General features: G+C 35.9%; 1 protein-coding gene across 1 annotated transcript; it reads right to left on the bottom strand.

Moving 5' to 3' along the window:
• Positions 1-272: 272 nt before the first annotated feature.
• LOC127854879 (uncharacterized) lies at positions 273-18,774 on the bottom strand. Its single transcript, XM_052389985.1, has 11 exons — positions 18,631-18,774; positions 17,528-17,652; positions 14,575-14,671; positions 13,414-13,519; positions 11,437-11,559; positions 10,583-10,690; positions 9,150-9,244; positions 7,614-7,698; positions 5,756-5,861; positions 3,021-3,095; positions 273-520 (listed from the first exon to the last, which is right to left on the bottom strand). The coding sequence occupies exons 1-11, from the start codon at positions 18,681-18,683 to the stop codon at positions 330-332; spliced, it is 1,164 nt and encodes a 387-aa protein (XP_052245945.1). The 5' UTR covers positions 18,684-18,774; the 3' UTR covers positions 273-329.
• Between the last annotated feature and the right edge of the window lie 443 nt (positions 18,775-19,217).

Here is a 19,217-nt window from a genome sequence, read left to right as displayed (position 1 = left end):
AACAACCCCTTACAAGTTTCATTCAATAGGTAAGATATTTTTCTTTCTAGGTATACAAGTTGATGTGATGAGTTCGTGTTGTAAAAGTCCTTCGCCAACTTAATCAACTGTCCTTGGATAAGATGACGAGTTTAACAGGTAAATCCACAAAAATCCCGAATAAATAAAACCAAACAAACAATAATTTTGGAGTAAACCTTTTCTGTTTATGATTTCTAGTGCTCTGCAGACATATATTCCCCCCCCCCCCAAAAAAAAAGGAACAAAAACAATTATATTTAAATAATATATTCTAGTTTAATCATTCCCAATGCTCGGTGAGCTAATGACTAAAGAAGCTTGTTTGTAGACTCCGTCGTTGTGCTGTCCATTTCTGGATCACTCTCGGCGTCCTCGCTGTCATCCATAATGGTGTCGGTGTAAATGAAGCCCCACTTCTTGAACGAGAATCTGCCGTTCTTCTGGTAACCAAAGGCGACACACATGTCCGATGAAAACATTTTTAGCTTCACGAAATCGCCTGCAGAGAGAGAGGGGCAAACGTGATACATCGACTTTCTCCGGAATCCTTCGGAATAAACAAAGGCGACACACAATCTTGTCCAATGAAAACATTTTCAGCTTCACGAAATCGCATGCAAAGCGAGAGAGGCAATTGTGATACATCGACTAATTCCGGAATCCTCCGCAATAAAGCGTCCGCTGATTTAGAGTGAGATGATAAAAGTTTAAAATGCCTCTCGCACTATTTCGGGACAGATTTATTTTAAATATCTTAATATAACTTTTTAAGCCATAAATTGAAGACTCTATTGGTTATTTTCCTAATATATAGTCTTGGTTTTAAACAGAGCAATTCAGACTGAATTACTATTCGAATACTAGCACAGTATCCGGATATTCGGATATTCGTTAAAATCCGTTATTGAGAATTCATGTAGCTTTTTCACGAAAGAGAAACACATGCACAACATATATCCGTCACAATTAAGGTATTGAAGGTGTATGTATACGGCATGTTAATTTTCTGTTCTTTCTCCGCATATTTCCTATTGTTAAGGACTTCAAAACCAAGGTATAACAAGTGGAATGAAGAAAATATTAGCACACAAGTGTTATTATCTTCCCGCGGGGAACCAGAAAAATAACAATCCCTAGTCATAAGTCATTTGTAAAATCATTAAATAAAAACAAAGCAGAAATACAAACTTTTAAATTAGACATAGTAGTTTTTATATTGAATATTTTTATAGAAAATGAACTATTTTAGTTTCACAGTAAAACTTTAAAGTTCGAGCCTCACTCGCAATAGCACCCACGTTAGCGACAAATGAGTATGCCAGATCCGTGCTGCAGTTGAGAATTTTAGATGTTGTATAAACATATGAAACATATCTTATATACAATGCAACTGTCTTTAAAGGCAATCGGTCCGAAATAATTCATATTGGTCACATAAGCATTGACATTCCGAATTACCTAGTTTTCAAATAACATATCTATTGTTCAAACAAACGTTTAAATATATGAAAACAAAGTCATAATAGAACAACTCCGATATATTAAGGCCCCATAAACACTCTCATTCAACGAATATTTCGTAAAATATTTCGTAAAATAAAGTAAACCCATAAACAAATCAGAGTTCCTTAAGGCAATTACCAAAATGTTAATGCTAAATGTGGTATGGTAACATAGATTTAACGAGATACAAAATGCTTGTTTTTATTTTTTGTGTTACAATATATCCCATGAGAATGTCCGCGACGATATCCGAACGTTTACGAGCGAACGCGAGATTGGCTTCGGGCAGCGTCGGAAGCACGACGTGGTCTCGTAAGCTGCCCGAAGCAAATCTCGAAAGATTCGTTTATTTTGAGTGTTTATGGGACTTAAATATTGCAACGATACAGATCGGGAAGGAATTACGCACGTAAACATTGCAATTCAAAATGCTAGATTCAAAATGTAAATGACAAGGGGAGAAATAAAGTGACTCATTTCGTATTTTTAATGTCATTAAATGTATTTTTAACAACACTCAAATATTTGGAGTAGTCTAAACTTGTTATACCATCCAAAAAGAAAAACGTTGATAGAAAAAAGATTACCTTGGGTTCGAACCGGGACCTATTGTGGTTAAAGAGAACGCTCAATATCAACATCACGGAAGCATTTGATAAAGTTGCGTATTCGGACCACTATTCCATTTATTTTCTGAGCGAATATTCGCAGTTTTACGTACATACTCGGAAAACATTAAGACAGACTGTCGTTTATGAAATAAAACGATGTTACACGGAGGTAATTTAAATGCCGATACCATAATATTTTGTAAAAGCAATATGCTTAAAAATAATGACGTTTCTGTTAATTATTTGTGTGTTCAAGAGGCTTTCTCACATATGTTTGTACTGTAACTTACAATCTATTATGTTCTGACGGCCCGCCGATTACGAATATCGGCCCGCTCGTGTCGCCAATGTGTTACTATTTATTGGGACGATATGTAAATATTAGAAAAAGACACCATCAAAACGGTGGAACCATTTTCATACGTAAATACCCCTTTATAAAAAGTGCATGTCAGGCAAATAGGTATACATTTGATGATAATCATCTTGCAAGCACAAAAATAGCTCGAACTCAGTCACCTGATTTCAAACTCAGTTACTTGGGTTCAGTCTCACTTGCCTCGGTTCAGTACCAGTTGCCTGGGTTCAAACTCAGTCACCTTAGTTCAAACTCAGTCACCTGTTTTCAAACTCAGTTACCTTGGTTTCAAACTCAGTTACCTTGGTTTAAACTCAGTTACCTTGGTTCAAACTCAGTAACCTCGGTTCAAACTCTGTGATATGAAGTTTGTCTGGTCGGGTTGTTATTAATTCGCAGCTGAATATAATGCGTTTATTACAACTTTGAAAAAGCGTGGAACTTAAGTGGCGACAACTTGTTTTGAGCCGGCGGGAACCCTGAATGTGTTTATTTTCTGTGACAACTGTGAATAATAATAATGTTACCTGGGCTCAGTTTCAGAAAATATTCTGGAATCGTTTTTGGGCGGTCATTGATGCACACTCGGATGTTGCAGGATTCTGAAAGGCGAGATGGGCATATTGCTGTTAACACGATGAGAATCCCTAGACATATTTATAGCGGCGAAACAACAAAAATTACGAAAATCAAGTGGTGTCACTCTTAGTGGCGAATGGTCTAGAAGTATTTTTATCCAAAAGTGTGTTATTGACAAATAACCCGTCACCTTAATTCTAAAGTCGCGAATGTCAAAAATTTCAAAAATGGCATATTTAGTATCATTGTGTCGGGCTTGACGAGCTCTACGCGATGCAGCAAACGGCATATATGTACCTTTGTCTACTAGGGCACTATTGACCCCTCAACATTGGCGAAACGTGACAATTTATATTCATTTTAATTCTTAAATCGAGAATGTCTTTGTGCAGGATTATATAAATAAGTAAACAATGTGATTTCCATAATCACGAAACTCAAAACATTTCTTTAAAATTTACGTTAAAAATTCGCGAATGAAATTGTTAATTAATATAATTGTCTTTAAATTGTGCAAATTGATAGATTGAATACATCTCAACCACCTGTCAAAATTTCTTAAAGATATCTTGTTTTGTAATATAATTATGGTTTGTTGTTTCAAAACTTTGAAGCGATTTTCTCAAATTCCCTTTTTGGACTTTCGTACATTTAGAATTAGTGCGACGAACTATTAAAGGTGCCTTTTCACGTTTTGGTAAATTGACAAAATTTTAAAAAGTCAGGAAAATACGTATACATTTGATGATAAGCATCTTGCAAACACAAACATAGCTCGAACTCAGTCACCTGATTTCGAACTCAGTTACTTGGGTTCAGTCTCACTTGCCTGGGTTCAGTACCACTTGCCTTGGTTCAAACTCAGTCACCTTGATTCAAACGCAGTCACCTTGGTTCAAACTCAAGTGGTGTCACTCTAAGTGCCGAATGGTCCAGAAGTATTTTTATCCAAAAGTGTGTTATTGACAGATAACCCGTCACCTTAATTCTAAAGTCGCGAATGTCAAAAATTTCAAAAATGGCATATTTAGTATCATTGTGTTGGGCTTGACGAGCTCTACGCGATGCAACAAACGGCATATGTGTACCTTTGTCTACTAGGGCACTATTGACCCATCTACATTGGCGAAACGTGACAATTTTCTATTCATTTTAATTCTAAAATCGCGAATGTCTTTGTGTAGGATTATATAAATAAGTAAACTATGTGATTTCCATACTCAAGAAACTCAAACTTTTCTTTAAAATTTACGCTAAAAATTCGCGAATGTAATTATTAATTAATATAATTGTCTTTAAATTGTGCAAATTGATAGATTGAATACATCTCAACCACCAGTCGAAATTTCATAAAGATATCTTGTTTTATAATATATGGTTTGTTGTTTCAAAACTTTAGAAGCGATTTTCTCACAATCACTTTTTTGGACTTTCGTGCATTTAGAATTAGTGCGACGAACTATTAAAGGTGCCTTTTCACGTTTTGGTAAATTGACACAATTTTAAAAAGTTGTTTCAGAAAATTTACGTTTTAGTCATGATATTTGTGAGGAAACAGTAATACTGAACATTTAACATGCTCTAAAATATCCATTATATGCATCTTTTGACGATTTAAAACCCTCAAAAGTATAAAGAGTTGCGAAGTGAAACGATTAAATAATTTGGAGAGTTCTGTTGTTGTCGTTATATTGTGTGATTCTACGAGGATTTCTTAATAGTTAAAGTATAAAATGCATCACTCATAGAATGAGCACGGATGGCCGAGTTGTCTAAGCGGTATACTGTTACTCCAGAGGTCAGTGGTTCGACTGAGTTGTCTAAGCGGTATACTGTTACTCCAGAGGTCAGTGGTTCGACTGAGTTGTCTAAGCGGTATACTGTTACTCCAGAGGTCAGTGGTTCGACTGAGTTGTCTAAGCGGTATACTGTTACTCCAGAGGTCAGTGGTTCGACTGAGTTGTCTAAGCGGTATACTGTTACTCCAGAGGTCAGTGGTTCGAGCCCAGTTGAGGATTACGTTATTTCTCTTTTTTCAATTGTATTGTTGTTGTTTTTTACTGGAGCTTGTTAGATCCAATGTTTGCAGTTATCAATTTATCAATGTAAAGCATTTAATGACACTTTAACACATGCTAAAATCTGTTAAAAGGCCACTTTAATTGTTTATTGAAAAGAAGACACTGAGAGGTATAATCGCTAAGCATCAGTCCCACATATACGTTAACCCATTTATGCCTAGTGGACTCTCCCATCCTTCTAAATTGGATCAATTTATTTTCAAAATTAGGGATGTCTAGTTTATTTGTTTCTTTATTTAGAATATTTCTTACAGAAATTCCTTTAAGCAAACAGCGCAGACCCTGATGAGACGCCGCATCTGGGTCTACGCTGTTTGCCAAGGCCTTTTTTGTAGACGCTAGGCATAAATGGGTTAATGAAACCGCGTAAAGTGTTGACCCAGATAAGCCTGTGCGGACGGCATTGATGACACTTTCCGCTTATACGGTATTTATCGTTTAAGGGAAGTCCCTTCTTTGCGAAAATCCAGTTTAGGCGTAAAGTGTCGTCATAGACTAGCCTGTGCAGTTCGCACACGCTAATGTGTGACGACACTTTACGCACGTGCATTGAGACGAATTTAACCAGACCGTGACTCAATTCTCAAAATGTCGACTCGTACCGTATCCTGAGTCTTCGTCGTCTCCTGTCGTATGTTGAGCAAACAACGATTTTTCAAAACGAGCCCGCTGCACTTTTTTGTTGAAATTGCTACTGCAAACATCGTCCTGTAATGGATCGACCGTTTAATTCTTTAAACGAACAATATAGTCATGCGAATAAAATCTGAATTTCTTTTTATTAATTAGTCGTTAAACAGATGTTTATCTCCACAATCCCGACCAGTCTTCTGACCCTAAACGTTTTGGTATAACAGGCTGATTTGTTATATATTTTTGTTCACTTCTCAAAACTTACAATTTTTTTTTCGATCAATATGCTTCATTCGATCATATAATTATTTTCAATTAAATGAAATTTAATATGAAAAGATTGGTATATTTAGATTTGCAATATTTCCCTTTGTCATTGCAAATGCTTTTCAAATTATGAATATTTAAAAACATATAAATTTTGTCTAATAATTTTAAAAGCACTCAAACCACTCAAAACCAACGAATAGTTCGAACAATATTTCAAAAAATAAAGTTAACACATAAAAAATCAATGTTTCCTATAGCAATAGCCCAAATTTCAACGCTAGATGTGGTCTGGAAACATAGATTTAACAAGATATAAAATTATCTTTTTTGTTTTTGGTGGAACAATATAATCAACACATACTAATGTCCCATGTAAGTGTATTTGTGTCGTATGAATATATATCGTTTCAGGAAATTTAAATAGAGTATATTGTGCCACAAAAAATAAATACGATACATTTTGTATCTCGTTGAATCTATGTTACCATACCACATCTAGCGTTGAAATTTTGGCTATTTCTATAAGGAACGAATATTTTTATGGGTAAACTTTATTTTACGAAATATTTTGCGCAGTATTCGTTGATTTTGAGTATTTATGTTACTTTAAGTATGAACATATTTTAAGGGTACGTACAACTTAATTTAATATTGATTTATTATCTTGGAAACGCTTGGAATTGAGCCCTGTGAGGAAACTCATAACAAGTATGGTCGAGGTGCAGTTGTACATGTAGGTGCAAATTGTTTTTTTTCTAATTATGTTTAGCTATTCGTGAGCCGATGCAAACGTTCAACATTATTTTGTACAAGAAAGGTTCGCATTGCAGGTGCGGTCTTATAATGAAACAGTGCGCGTGTTGCAAGATGCAATTATGTGTAATGATGCAATTACAACTGCGCTTCAACCATAAATGTGGTGGATCCTATAAAACAATTTCGTCATATAAAAGAACGACGTCATTTTATTACATGCTGTATCTTGTTTTCTGTGTGATATATTAAACCATAAAGAATAGTGTTATAAAACATGTGCAATAAAGCTTTTAAAGCTTTTTCAGTGGCTTTTTTTTGTTTGACAAACCAAAAACTTTATTTGTATGAACTGACATTGAAACGGTATGTGACGTCATGGCATGTAAACAACTTTCCGGTTTTATCATGACGTTTACGTATATTTTAATTTTCTTTGCTTTTTGAAAAGCATGAGATACTTGTTCTCATTTCATATCATGATTCATTAAACTCACCCATAGACTGACTAACAAAATACCCTTAATTTCTTTAAATTATAGCATCCTCGTTTGTGAAAACTGATGTAATGCATGTGCGTAAAGTGTCGTCCCAGATTAGCCTGTGCTGTCCGCAGGCACGACACTTTCTGCTTTTTATTTAATTTTTGATAAATTGAAGTTTCTTCTAAATAAATCCAGATTGTGCGGAAAATGTCGTCCCTGATTAGCCTATGCGGACTGCATATGTTAATCTGGAATGAAACTTCACGCCCAAAGCATTAAGACCGGTTTTCTCATGACGGGGCTCATGCTACAAACTTACTGGCGGTAGGTTCATTAGGAAAAACGTGGTGGTGTAGCAGTAAAGGCCCCTGCTTAACTCTAAAGCATCCAGCACCCTTTGAAACCTGCGTGGACAGAACCCAATAGCTCAGTTGAATACATGTAAACATACGTTAATATAAAAAATACGTATACATAGACGCTTTTTTGTTGTCGGTCTTCTCTCAAAATTCATATAAAATAAAAATTATTTTAGTCAATGTTTTTACCGTTCAATGTTTCGTCAAATTTTATTGAATTGTGTATTCTAAGTTTAGAATGCAACGTTTTTTACACTTGCTTATTAACTAGTCGACCTGATTTTATTTGTGAATGTGTTTAGTTGGATTTTCCGTTGTTTTGAGTCATATTAAGGCACTCAGTAGACCAACACCCATTTTCCTTAGGTAGGCTGGTTTCAAAATCCACTTTACTTAAGTAGGCTGGTTTCAAAACCCACTTTACTTAAGTAGGCTGGTTTCAAAACCCACTTACTTAAGTAGGATGGTTTCGAAACCCACTCTCATTAGGTATGCTAGTTTTGAAACCGACTTTTCTTAGGAAGGCTTGTTTCGAAACTCACTTTCCTTAGGTAGGCTACTTTTGAAACCGACTTTCCTTAGGTAGGCTGGTTTCGAAACTCACTTTCCTTAGTTAGGCCGGTTTCGAAACCCACGGTCCTTAGGTAGGCTGTTTTCGAAACCCACTTTCCTTAGGTATGCTAGTTTCGAAAACCACTTTCCTTAGGTATGCTGGATTCGAAACCCACTTTCCTTCGGTAGTAGGGTTTCAAAACCCACTTCCCTTAGGTAGGCTGGTTTCGAATAATTGAGTACATATACTTATGCAAGTAACTGACAACTGCCCTACTTAAATCAGATGCAGGGGGAGAATGGCCGTAAAAAGGATTTCATGATTACCGGTAATCAGCATACCGGTACAAGTTATGTGACTGGGCCCGATATCAATCAGGATCCTCGAGTTTGTAGTCAAGCGTTCCACGAACTGATCAAGTCGGCTTGAATGTGATTATCCGTGACGTTCGGTGAATAGTTGTACCACTCCGTTCCAAATATTAACATTTAAGTTTTTTCTTTATTGACGATTAAATGTAAAGCCAGCGTATGAGTAAAGTGGCGCCCCTGGTTAGCCTGTGTGGACTGCACAGGCTAATCAGGGAAGACACTTAATGCACATGCTTTAAGCCCGTTTTTCCAGAATGAAGCTCATACATGTCGTGTTCTGAGAAAACTGGACATAATGTATGTGCGTAAAGTGTCGTCCCAGATTAGCATGTGAAGTCCGCACAGGCTAATCAGGGATGACACTTTCCGCTTGTATGACATTTTTCGTTTAAATGAAGTCTCTTCTTAGCAAAAATCCAATTTAGGCGGAAAGTGTCGTCCCTGATTAGCCTGCGCGGACTGCAAAGGCTAATCAGGGACGACACTTAACGCACATGCATTATGCCAGTTTTCTCAGAACTCGACCCATGCATATGCACGGACGGTACACAAATTCTCTACTACTGACTTACAAGAGCGGGTGCGTTGCTCGGCACAGGTTAGCCCAGGCCTTGGTTACGTGATCGCAAAGGCACGTGACGATCTCCGTTTCGAGTTGCTCCGAAATCTGTGAAAAATGAGTGGCGATTTATGAAGTTCTTATTTACGATTTTTTAAGTTATTTCCGAAATAAGTGAAAACGCATTGAAAATAGACAGTGAAGATTTTATAGCAAAAATATTAGAATTTGAAATGCTTAAATGTTCAATTTAAAAACAACGATATATTTGTAAATAACCAATTGAAAATTTGTTATTAAACAAATGTTCGTCTGTCAATAAATAACTGTTAATCTATTATAAACAAATGTTCATATGGTTAATCTTATAACAAACACATGTAATTAAGTAAATTAACAACAGTTAATTTTAATTAACAACTGTTAAGAAGTTCATAATAACGGTTAATCTATAATAAAAAAAGGTTCATCTATAAACAAACAGCTGTAAATATTATAATAAACAATTGATCATCTGTTTTAAAAAATAACTATTAACCTTCTAATTACCAAACGTTTAATCTGTTAAAAAACGATTAATTTGTTTAAAAAAATGTATCTGTTTAAAACCCATAGTTCGTCAGTTAAAACAATAATACATCTGTTACAGCAAAAGAACGGCTAATCTGATATATAAAAAACAACCTAATAAAATGTTCTAAACAGCGTTTCTTTTGTTTTAATAAAAACAGTGTTCATCCGCTAATTAACAACGATCCATATGTTAAAAAAATACAACAACGAAGTCTTCGTTAGACTACATTTAAGCTTTATGTGGCGTGTGACTTAATAAGGAAGTCGTTTGCCTCAGTACTTTCATTTACGCGCATTAGAATGGAAACCCGGTGAGTGTTGCCTGATTAACGGTGATAACAACATTATCGGTATATTTTAACAAACATTTATTGTCAAAATCGTACCTCTCCATCGGAGAAGAATTTAAGTATTCATACGCGTTGCTTACGTTTGTCTTTTAATTCAGTTTTAATTGTGCATTGTAATTGTATTGACATGTTTAATCATAATGGTAAGAATAAATAAATACACCGTAAATTTACAGTGACACACAGAGAGGGTGAGGGAATCATATCTTTTGCGCGCGTGTTGTTAGATCCAAATATTACGAAAAACCTAGTATATCAACATTTAACAGAATATCGATATAAAATCGAATTATACAAACTTCGGATATTTGAATATGTGTTGTTATACTGTAAGTCCCTTGCTTCCTCAGAGGGATTGCTTCGTGACTAAAGTGACGACTTCACACGTTCATGTATAGAATGAAAGCAACGACGTCACAAGCCATGCATGGAATGATAGCAAGGACGCCACACCTCTTTCTATAAAAACGAAAACTACGACCTTACACTTCAATGAATCGCATGCAGTAAGTGAAGCCATTACCTCGTGCAAATGCGCGCGCAGTTTGGCTTCCTCTCCCAGCATGCTCTGGTACTTGACGATGTTCTTGTGGTGCCGTGCCTGGCGATCAATCAGGTCCTTTTTCAGCCCCTAAAAATGTTTTTTTATGAAGTAGTTCGTTAAACCTATTTATTTTGGGTCGATTGCATGGCTTATTGAAACGCTCTAGGGTCCGTTTCCTGGATAGACAAGGTATTTGGTGTCTATGGGGGAACCAAACAACGCTCCTAGTGTGATCGATCCCGTTACCTACCTTTCGCTCGGCGGACACCATATCCACTACACTTTTGTAACCTTTTATTAAGTATAATACATTGTATAACACGTACGTTCAAATTTGCGAACGACGTGAAGAAGTACACTCACCAACAAATCTCTACAAGTTGATTTTAGGTAAGCTTAAACAAAACGCCTCAGTTTATATAGGACATTTGCTTATTCGTTAGTCAAAATTATTCACAATTTACGTATGGAAAACAAAGCAAGCCAATCATGTTAACATAAAGACATTTAAAATCTCGTGAAGTATCGTGATGACGTGTAAGTTTGTAGCATTTTAAAAAAGACAAAACAAACAGCTACGGTTATTCGCGTGATCTTAATTTCACAGTTGTTTTAAAGTTATTTAAAACAATATAATTCTTAGTTGCGCTACAGTTTGTAATAAATCGACACAGCTTCAAACGGGGTACGGGGCACGGCTTAATTCGCTGACTTAGTTAAGACCCAAATGTATGCAGATCAAAGACCACAGCAGAAAATGCGTGTATTCTTTACAATAAATACGTTACACGTTATACTTGAATCTGCAACAAAAGGGGTTGTGCGTAACCTACTTTGATAGCTAGCTTCCTGGCGTCATATTCTTTGGCGGTGTCTACGTAATTTGGTAGCGACATTTCGGCGGCCTCGAGCATACTGGCGTGTAACTTGAGTTTGTCTCGGGATTTCCAGCAGCGCTGTTTGTCATTTAAAGAAATCAAAGCGCTGAGGGCACTGACATATAGATAGATAGATATTTATTTCGATAATATGCAACATAACATAATACAACAACACATACACACATTACAATTTAACAACATATGTTATTAATGAAATGCTGTGTGATGAACCATGTCAGTACACATCAAAATCAAGGATGACACAAAAAAGAGATGATAATCTCTTGTTTCCATTGTGGTCCTTTCTACTGATGGTGGTCTGACATAGAGAGGCATGAACCATGAAAACAAAATAAAAATAATCATCACAATATGAAAGAACAAAGGTAGTTATAAAGATGACTAAATTATGTTGTTGCTCAATTGATTATGACAATGTAACAAGATAAAAATGAAAGGCCTTATAGTAACTGACCTATGTAGTTATCTCAGGCTAAAAGCACAATGTTAATAATAAAATAATATCACATTACTCTTGGGACTATTAAGGAGTTAAAAACAAAACAAAAATAAATAGGACAAAAATCACAATTCTAAAAAGTGGTTCTTTACCGCCCCTTTAAAAGTATCGAAAGTGGGAATACTCCTTATATGTGGAGGTAACATGTTCCATAACTTACATCCTAGGTAAGCAAATGACTTAATCCCAAAACTTTTAACCTTTGGAGGCACAAATGACCCATGTTCACTAGACCTAGTTCTATAAGTATGAACAGAATCCTGAGTTACAAAGTTTTGACTCATGTAGCTTGGAGATAGGCCATGCTTAATTTTGAATACATGACATAGTGTAATTTGTTCCACTCTTTTTGAAACCGGTAACCAGTTTAAAGAAACAAACTGTTGGTTGCTGATATGAGACCTGGGTTCTAGATTGAGAACAAATCTGACCAATTTGTTTTGGGTGACCTGGAGCTTATCCTTCCAATATTTATTTAAACCATGAAACCAGAAGGAACACGCATAGTCAAAGTGGCACTGGATAAGTGAAGAAACCAAGAGTCTTTTAGTGTGGTCTGTAAGAAATGCTTGTTTCCTGTACATAAATTTTAACCTGGCATTTGCCTTTTTGATGATTTAAGTAACCATGGATTCACCTGTTAAATGTTGATCAAGGGTGGCACCTAAATATTTTACTGATGAAGTTGAATTAATAACCTGGCCATTACATGTGATATGAAGATCCTTATTTTGCTTAAGTTTCTGGTTAGACCCAAATATGATAGATTTAGTTTTACCAAGATGCAGGGACAATTTATTATCAACTAACCAAATGGCTAACAGTTTCAAGATCTTCTGTCAATTCTTTTTCAATAGTTGACCTATTTTTCCCAGAAACCAAAATAGCAGAATCATCCGCATATAGTAACACTTTGTTTTTGACCACTGCGGACATGGCATTGATATAAATTAAAAACAAAAGGGGACCGAGTATGGACCCTTGTGGGACACCACATGTAATCATACAAGGCTGTGAGAAGGTACCAGACACATCAACAAGTTTCATAATAAGGGTAGAATGATCAACAGTATCGAACGCTTTCTGTAGGTCCAGTAATACCATGCCTATAAAGTGACACAACTAAAGTACATAAATAACGTTATCGCTGTAAACAAGCCAAGTAAGGAGTCTCGAAATTCTATACTAGGATATATAGCCTCATTAAAATGTTAAAGCAGTATTCTGATTATAAAGCTTGACGATTGTTACTAATTACTTGGTCATATTTATTAATATTTTTTTCGAAAAAAACAACAACCACAAAGCACAAATGAGCGAGGAAAACATCAGAACATATGGCTGATGGTGCATGTATTAAAACTTTAAATTTTATTTTAAAAACAGTTATGATAAATTTATATGTATACCTCTTGCACGTCCATGAAATGCGAAACTAACTCCGAGTACTGCTCGCATAGTTTCTTCAGAGTTGTAACCTCTTTTACCCATCGCCCAATCACGGAGGCCGGGAACCTGCAGTATATTTTGATTGGTCTTGAAAACGATCGCCTGATTATAACGTTTTATATGGAATTCTCGTTCTGGGGAAACAGAGCTTAATTAATGATGAGTACGCACGGGCTAATTAGGGACGACACTTTCCGCCTATACTGGATTTTTGTTTAGACGAAACTTCTTTAAAACGAACAAATACATAAAAGCGGACAGTGATTAACTTGTGCGTATTACACATACTAATGTGGAACGAAACTTTACGCATCAGCAATAAGCAATTTTTTTTCCCAGAACGAGGCTCATGTCTAATTATGCATACGGGCACACGGGCTCGATTACCATTCCGTCGTTTGAGAGGTAGGTTGGTGGTCACCAAACCTGAACGATGGGTATGTGTTTTTTCCTCGTGTAGTAAGGTGTTCCTTACCCTGCAAGACCATGCCGACATTGAATATCATCAATTAAAAAAGGGCTGGTGTTTATATGTATAATCATTCGCCGAAATAATACTAAGTCGTGTACGGACACAATCCGGGTCCTCACATAATGCAGCCACAAGTCGGAAGTACATCTTACACTTGAAATACGCATACATACAGAAAAACAGAAGGGCGAGCACAGAAACATGCTATTTCCGATATTCTCCTCCACTTCAATTAAAAATGCCAGGTCACAAGAGCATCTAAATGGTATTTAATCGTTCGAGATTTTGGTCTGTTAAAAAAGGCACCAATGGGTCTCCTCGGCATGTTTTTGCGTCGAAAATCACCCCATCAACCCGTTTTATAAACTAAATATGAGCCTCGCTCTGGGAAAACGAGGCTAAAAGCATTAGTGTAACGTGTCGTCTCATATAAGCCTGTTAAGCCCGTCCAGAGTAATCAGGGACGACACTTTCCGCTTTCATGGATTTTTTTGTTCAGATGAAGTCTTTTCATAGCGAAAATCCACTTTCGGCGGAAAGTGTTGTCCCTGATTGGCATGTGCGGACTGCACATGCTTATCTGGGACGACACTTTACGCTCATGCTTTAAGCCCGGTGTTTCAATTGCGCGGCTCACAAGCATACGTACAGTTCGGTATGACTGCCCGTCTCCAGCCTGCTTTCCGGTGGTCGGTAACAGAAGGCCGCATCCCTGAGCGAGTAGTAGAGCACTTGCAGTTCCGGTACTGAAACAGGTGCGGTCACATGAGACGGATGTTTTCGGTTATTTAAGAAATAATATGTTTCTATCATGGTTTGTTGTCGAATAAACCACAGTAAGGAGTAAAGATGCGTAGGAATAAATCACGAGTGCGAAGCATAAATGACGTCACGTTTATTGATGCTACTGAAAAGCTGACATGCTATAAATGTTTTCTTAATTACATTTCTTAACAAATAACATTTTTTGCAGTCGTGGTTATGCAACTTATCACCAAATATAAAATTTGTTGTTTCATAACATTTATATGCATGCTACATGTATTACATTTCTTTTAGAGCGGGTTTTAGCACGTGCAAATTACTGCAATATTTTCTTTATTTATTCGGAACTATTTTCGAAACATTAAGCTCCGCCCATAATTTATTGCAGAAAAACCCACACTTGATTTCCTTCTTTGTCTATAGAAAACGAGTCGCGTGCCGTGTTAGAATTTGGTTTAAGGCGCGGTCACAAGAGACTGATATATTCGGTAACTTTGTTCTAAGGTGCGGCCAAAAGAGAATGAATGTAGTATTCGGTAACTTTGGTATAATTTGGCCTTTTATCTAGTTAACCTAGTTTATTGCAATATAATCAAAAGTTTTATCGAACAGAATCGGTGATTTCAGAAACCGACAAAGTCGGTTAGATTGGAGCAACTTCGGTTATTTCAGAAATCGACAAAATCATATAGATTTCACCAAATTATCAAATTTATATAGCACCTCCTCAAATTTCGTATATCTGCTACACCAAGGGTATCGTATTTAATTTGTATAATAACAACATGTGGCATAGTGTTGACAGGACACGTCTTTATAGTATTATGGGTGCTCCAAAACATCATTTCTGGTATGTTAAAATAGTCAAGCGCCTTACTAATTATCTTTATAATTTTGCGAAAAAATGAAGTAATGTCCATTTACGCCTAGTGGATTCTCACATCCTTCTGAATTGGATCAATTTATTTCCAAAATTAGGGATTTTTAGTATACTTATATCTATATTTAGAATATTTATTACAGAAATTCCTTTAAGCAAACAGCGCTGACCCTGATATGCGGCGTCTCATCTGGGTCTACGCTGTTTGCCAAGGCATTTTTCTAGACGCTTGGCATAAATGGGTTAATCTTTTATCGTGTCATAAAATTATAATACTTCCAATTAACGAGTATATTTAAGGTTGTATTACACTAATTCAAATACCCATTGGATCCCATTAGCATGCATTAGGAAACTGAAAGCGTTCAAAGAATTGTAAATGCCCTTTTCTTGTATATCACATTTTGCGAACCTATTTATAAAGACGGAGCTGTCGTCTTCAACTAATTGCAATCGAAAATAAACTTTACATAGCCACACTGAAAAAGTAGACAGTAAAAGTAGAAAATGGAGGTATCAAATTAACGGACATTAACTCATTCTTGAATTCAATCCAATGCGGCTGGGTTTAAAGATACCTAGATAATACCAATACGAGTAAATGGAAATTATTCTACCGGAAAATCTTACAAAAATATGGTGATTCCTTACTTTTTGAATGTAACATCAGCAATAATATTTTACATGAAATTGCAAATGAAAACATATTTCTATCTAGTGTTCTATCGGCATGGAGTAAATGTTACTCATAACCTAGAAACACAAACCAACAGTAAAACTATTTTATGGAACAAGAAAGACATAACTTCAAACCATAAGACGTTTTTCTATAAACATTGGTTTAACGAAACATTAAATATGTCAACCAATTGTACGATTACAGAATTAAGGACTTCTATTCCTTTGAGAATATATGTTAATATACGGAATACCTTCAAGCAATTGCCTAATGTATTACACATTAACCAAAAGCATACCCATTCATATTAAATCTATAACCAATACAAATAACACACCATGTACTCAAACATCATTCGTAGAAAACATACTTGCGAAACAAAACAAAACGAACAAAATATTCTACACACTACAAATTAAAAACCCTCTAGAAAACTCCAAAATTCAAAATAAATGGCAAATCTTTCTTCGAGAACAAGACTTAAATTGGAAAACAAATATTTATCATGCCGTATAAAACAACTATAGATAGCACACTGAGAAATTTTCAATATATATATGTCCATAAATCATAGCTACAAATAAATACCTTTTTAAGTGCAACCCTATCCAACACAAATGCATGTGATATATGCAGCGAACATATTGAAACAATAGAACACATTTTCTGGGAGTGTAAACATATTCAAACTGTATGGAACCAATTGACAACTTTTCTAGAGAAACAACAATTAGAATAAAACTGTCTCTCTTAAATATCAGTTTCTGTGTAAATACTTATACAATACCAGAAATTAATAACACTGTGAATTACATAATTATATTAATGAAATATTTCATATTCAGCATGAAAAACAAAAAACAAAACCTACTTTGAACTGTTTATAAATTATTAAACTAAAGATCCAAATTGAAAAAGAAATAGCCCTCCACAACGATAAACTTAATATTTTTGAACAAAAATGGAAACACATTACATTTTCATAATCTAGTCCAGTTATTTATCTACCCCACTTTATGCAACTCATCTATGGTTTTAATTATTACTCTTGGAAAACAGTGTCCCGGCAATGAGATTTCGACGAAAGCACAGTACTTCAATAAACGCACGGCAAACGTTCATCTTTTAACGTAGTCCCCATTGAAATGCACCAAAATGACCATAAAAGCATGGGTGCGATCTTTAAATCTGGTTTAAACCAGAAGGGGGGAAAGAACTCTCTAGATAGGCAAAACTTTCAAACACGTATGAATGCAAAATGATTAATTGAAATATAACCTGGATATTTCTTCTCGTTCAAGATTTCCTTCAACACGACGACCGGTGCCGCTCCGTTTCCGGTCTGGTGGCGCCCTCTACACAGACGCTTACACAACTCGAGGAATTTCTCTAACGAACGGAACCTATGAAAGAAGCACTGAAAATTGTAATTTAAACATTCGCGTGTTCATCTCGTTTCATTTTGTGATGTCCTTTATCTTATGTGTTTAAATGGAAATATCAATTAATCGTATAAATATTATTTGAAAGTTTGATTATTCTTGTCTGTTTGATTTATTTTGTAAACTTAGTTGGAGACCTTATTATGATAAGTGTTCCACTAATGGTACTTCCCTGCTGCTTCGGCCTCTACTTATATTGCTTATGCTTATGATACTACTGCTGTCACCGCCGACACATCCACCAGCAAAAACATCACCCCCACTCATACTACTGCTACTACTACTAGTACTTACTTATACACAATCTCTACTACTAACACCACCCACACCCACTACCATACCACTGTCAACATCTCTATCAACAACATCAAAGACTACAATCTACTAGTAGTTTTTCTACAGCTGAATCGGATGATGTCAAAGCCATTACGTCTCCGCTCATTTCACACAATTAAGCATCCGTTCTGAGGAAAACTGGGCTAAATGCATGTGCATAACAGTCGCCACAACTTCTCCCGCGAAGTCCGCACAGGCTAATCAGGAACAACACTTTCCACATATACTGGATTTTCCTTTAAAAGACGACTTCATAGAAACGAAAGATTCCATTAATGCGGAAAGTGTCGTCCCTGATCAGCCTGTATAGACTTTACGCACGTACATTAAGCCCAGTTTTTCCAGAATGAAGCTCAATTGAGTCGCGTTCTGAGAAAACTGGGCATAATGCATGTGCGTAAAGTGTCGTCCCAGATTAGCCTGTGCAGTCCGCAACGGCTATTCAGGGACGACACATTCCGCCTTAAGTGTATTTTTGCTAAGAAGAGACTTTATTTAAACGAAAAATGTCATAAAAGCGGAAAGTGTCGTCCCTGATAAGCCTGTGCGGATTGATATAAGCCCAGTTTTTTCCAGAACGAGGTTCATTATATCAATACTTACACGGCGTTCTCTTCGTGCCATGTGTGCAATCTCGGAATTTTTATTATTTCCATTTTGCCAAGACCTTTCAGACAGTGGTATTTCTGTGGTTACGACGTTAAACGTAACGTCATTATGAAAGAATGACGTCAACGACATACGAACGTCAAAATCCTGGTTAAAATTTCCGTAATATTGTTAAAAGACGCGAGAGGGTAATAACCTTGTTTACCTCTGACGACCATCTTGTGAGAGGACCTTAAACCATTCGCCATTTGTGTATTGATGTGTTTAAGTTATTGGATTACGTTATACTCATAAAGTACATGTAGTAACTTTATTGTTTTACTACGGTTGATATTCACCCTTGTCTTTTACTACCTTATTGTGGTTTTGGTAGATTGTTGTTCAAATATTGTTTGGTAGGGTGAATAAAAAAACAGCCCTGTATTCCTTGTCAAAAATAAATGAGTTATTATGAATTGGTAATTAGAAATCATCCTTTTCACCATAACATAAGTGAATGTAAACATCACGAATTCGATTGAATTCAATATATTTCTTCTAATATGTTTGTAAACAAACTTGTTTGTTTTATTACATATAGA

Source organism: Dreissena polymorpha, chromosome 13, assembly GCF_020536995.1.
Source record: "Dreissena polymorpha isolate Duluth1 chromosome 13, UMN_Dpol_1.0, whole genome shotgun sequence".
Lineage (NCBI taxonomy): Eukaryota > Metazoa > Mollusca > Bivalvia > Myida > Dreissenidae > Dreissena > Dreissena polymorpha.
Note: the sequence above shows the minus strand (reverse complement) of the source record. Positions and strands in the feature narration are given on the sequence as shown.

What these genes read in the sequence shown, in the direction of transcription:
- LOC127854879 (XM_052389985.1), bottom strand. Translation starts at nt 18,683, where the DNA reads ATGGAAATAATAAAAATTCCGAGATTGCACACATGGCACGAAGAGAAC. An exon ending in TGGCACGAAGAGAACGCCGT is followed by an intron (nt 17,653 to 18,630) that starts GTAAGTATTGAT and finishes CTTCTTTCATAG; the next exon opens with GTTCCGTTCGTTAGAGAAAT. An exon ending in TGCGCGCGCATTTGCACGAG is followed by an intron (nt 9,245 to 10,582) that starts GTAATGGCTTCA and finishes CATTTTTCACAG; the next exon opens with ATTTCGGAGCAACTCGAAAC.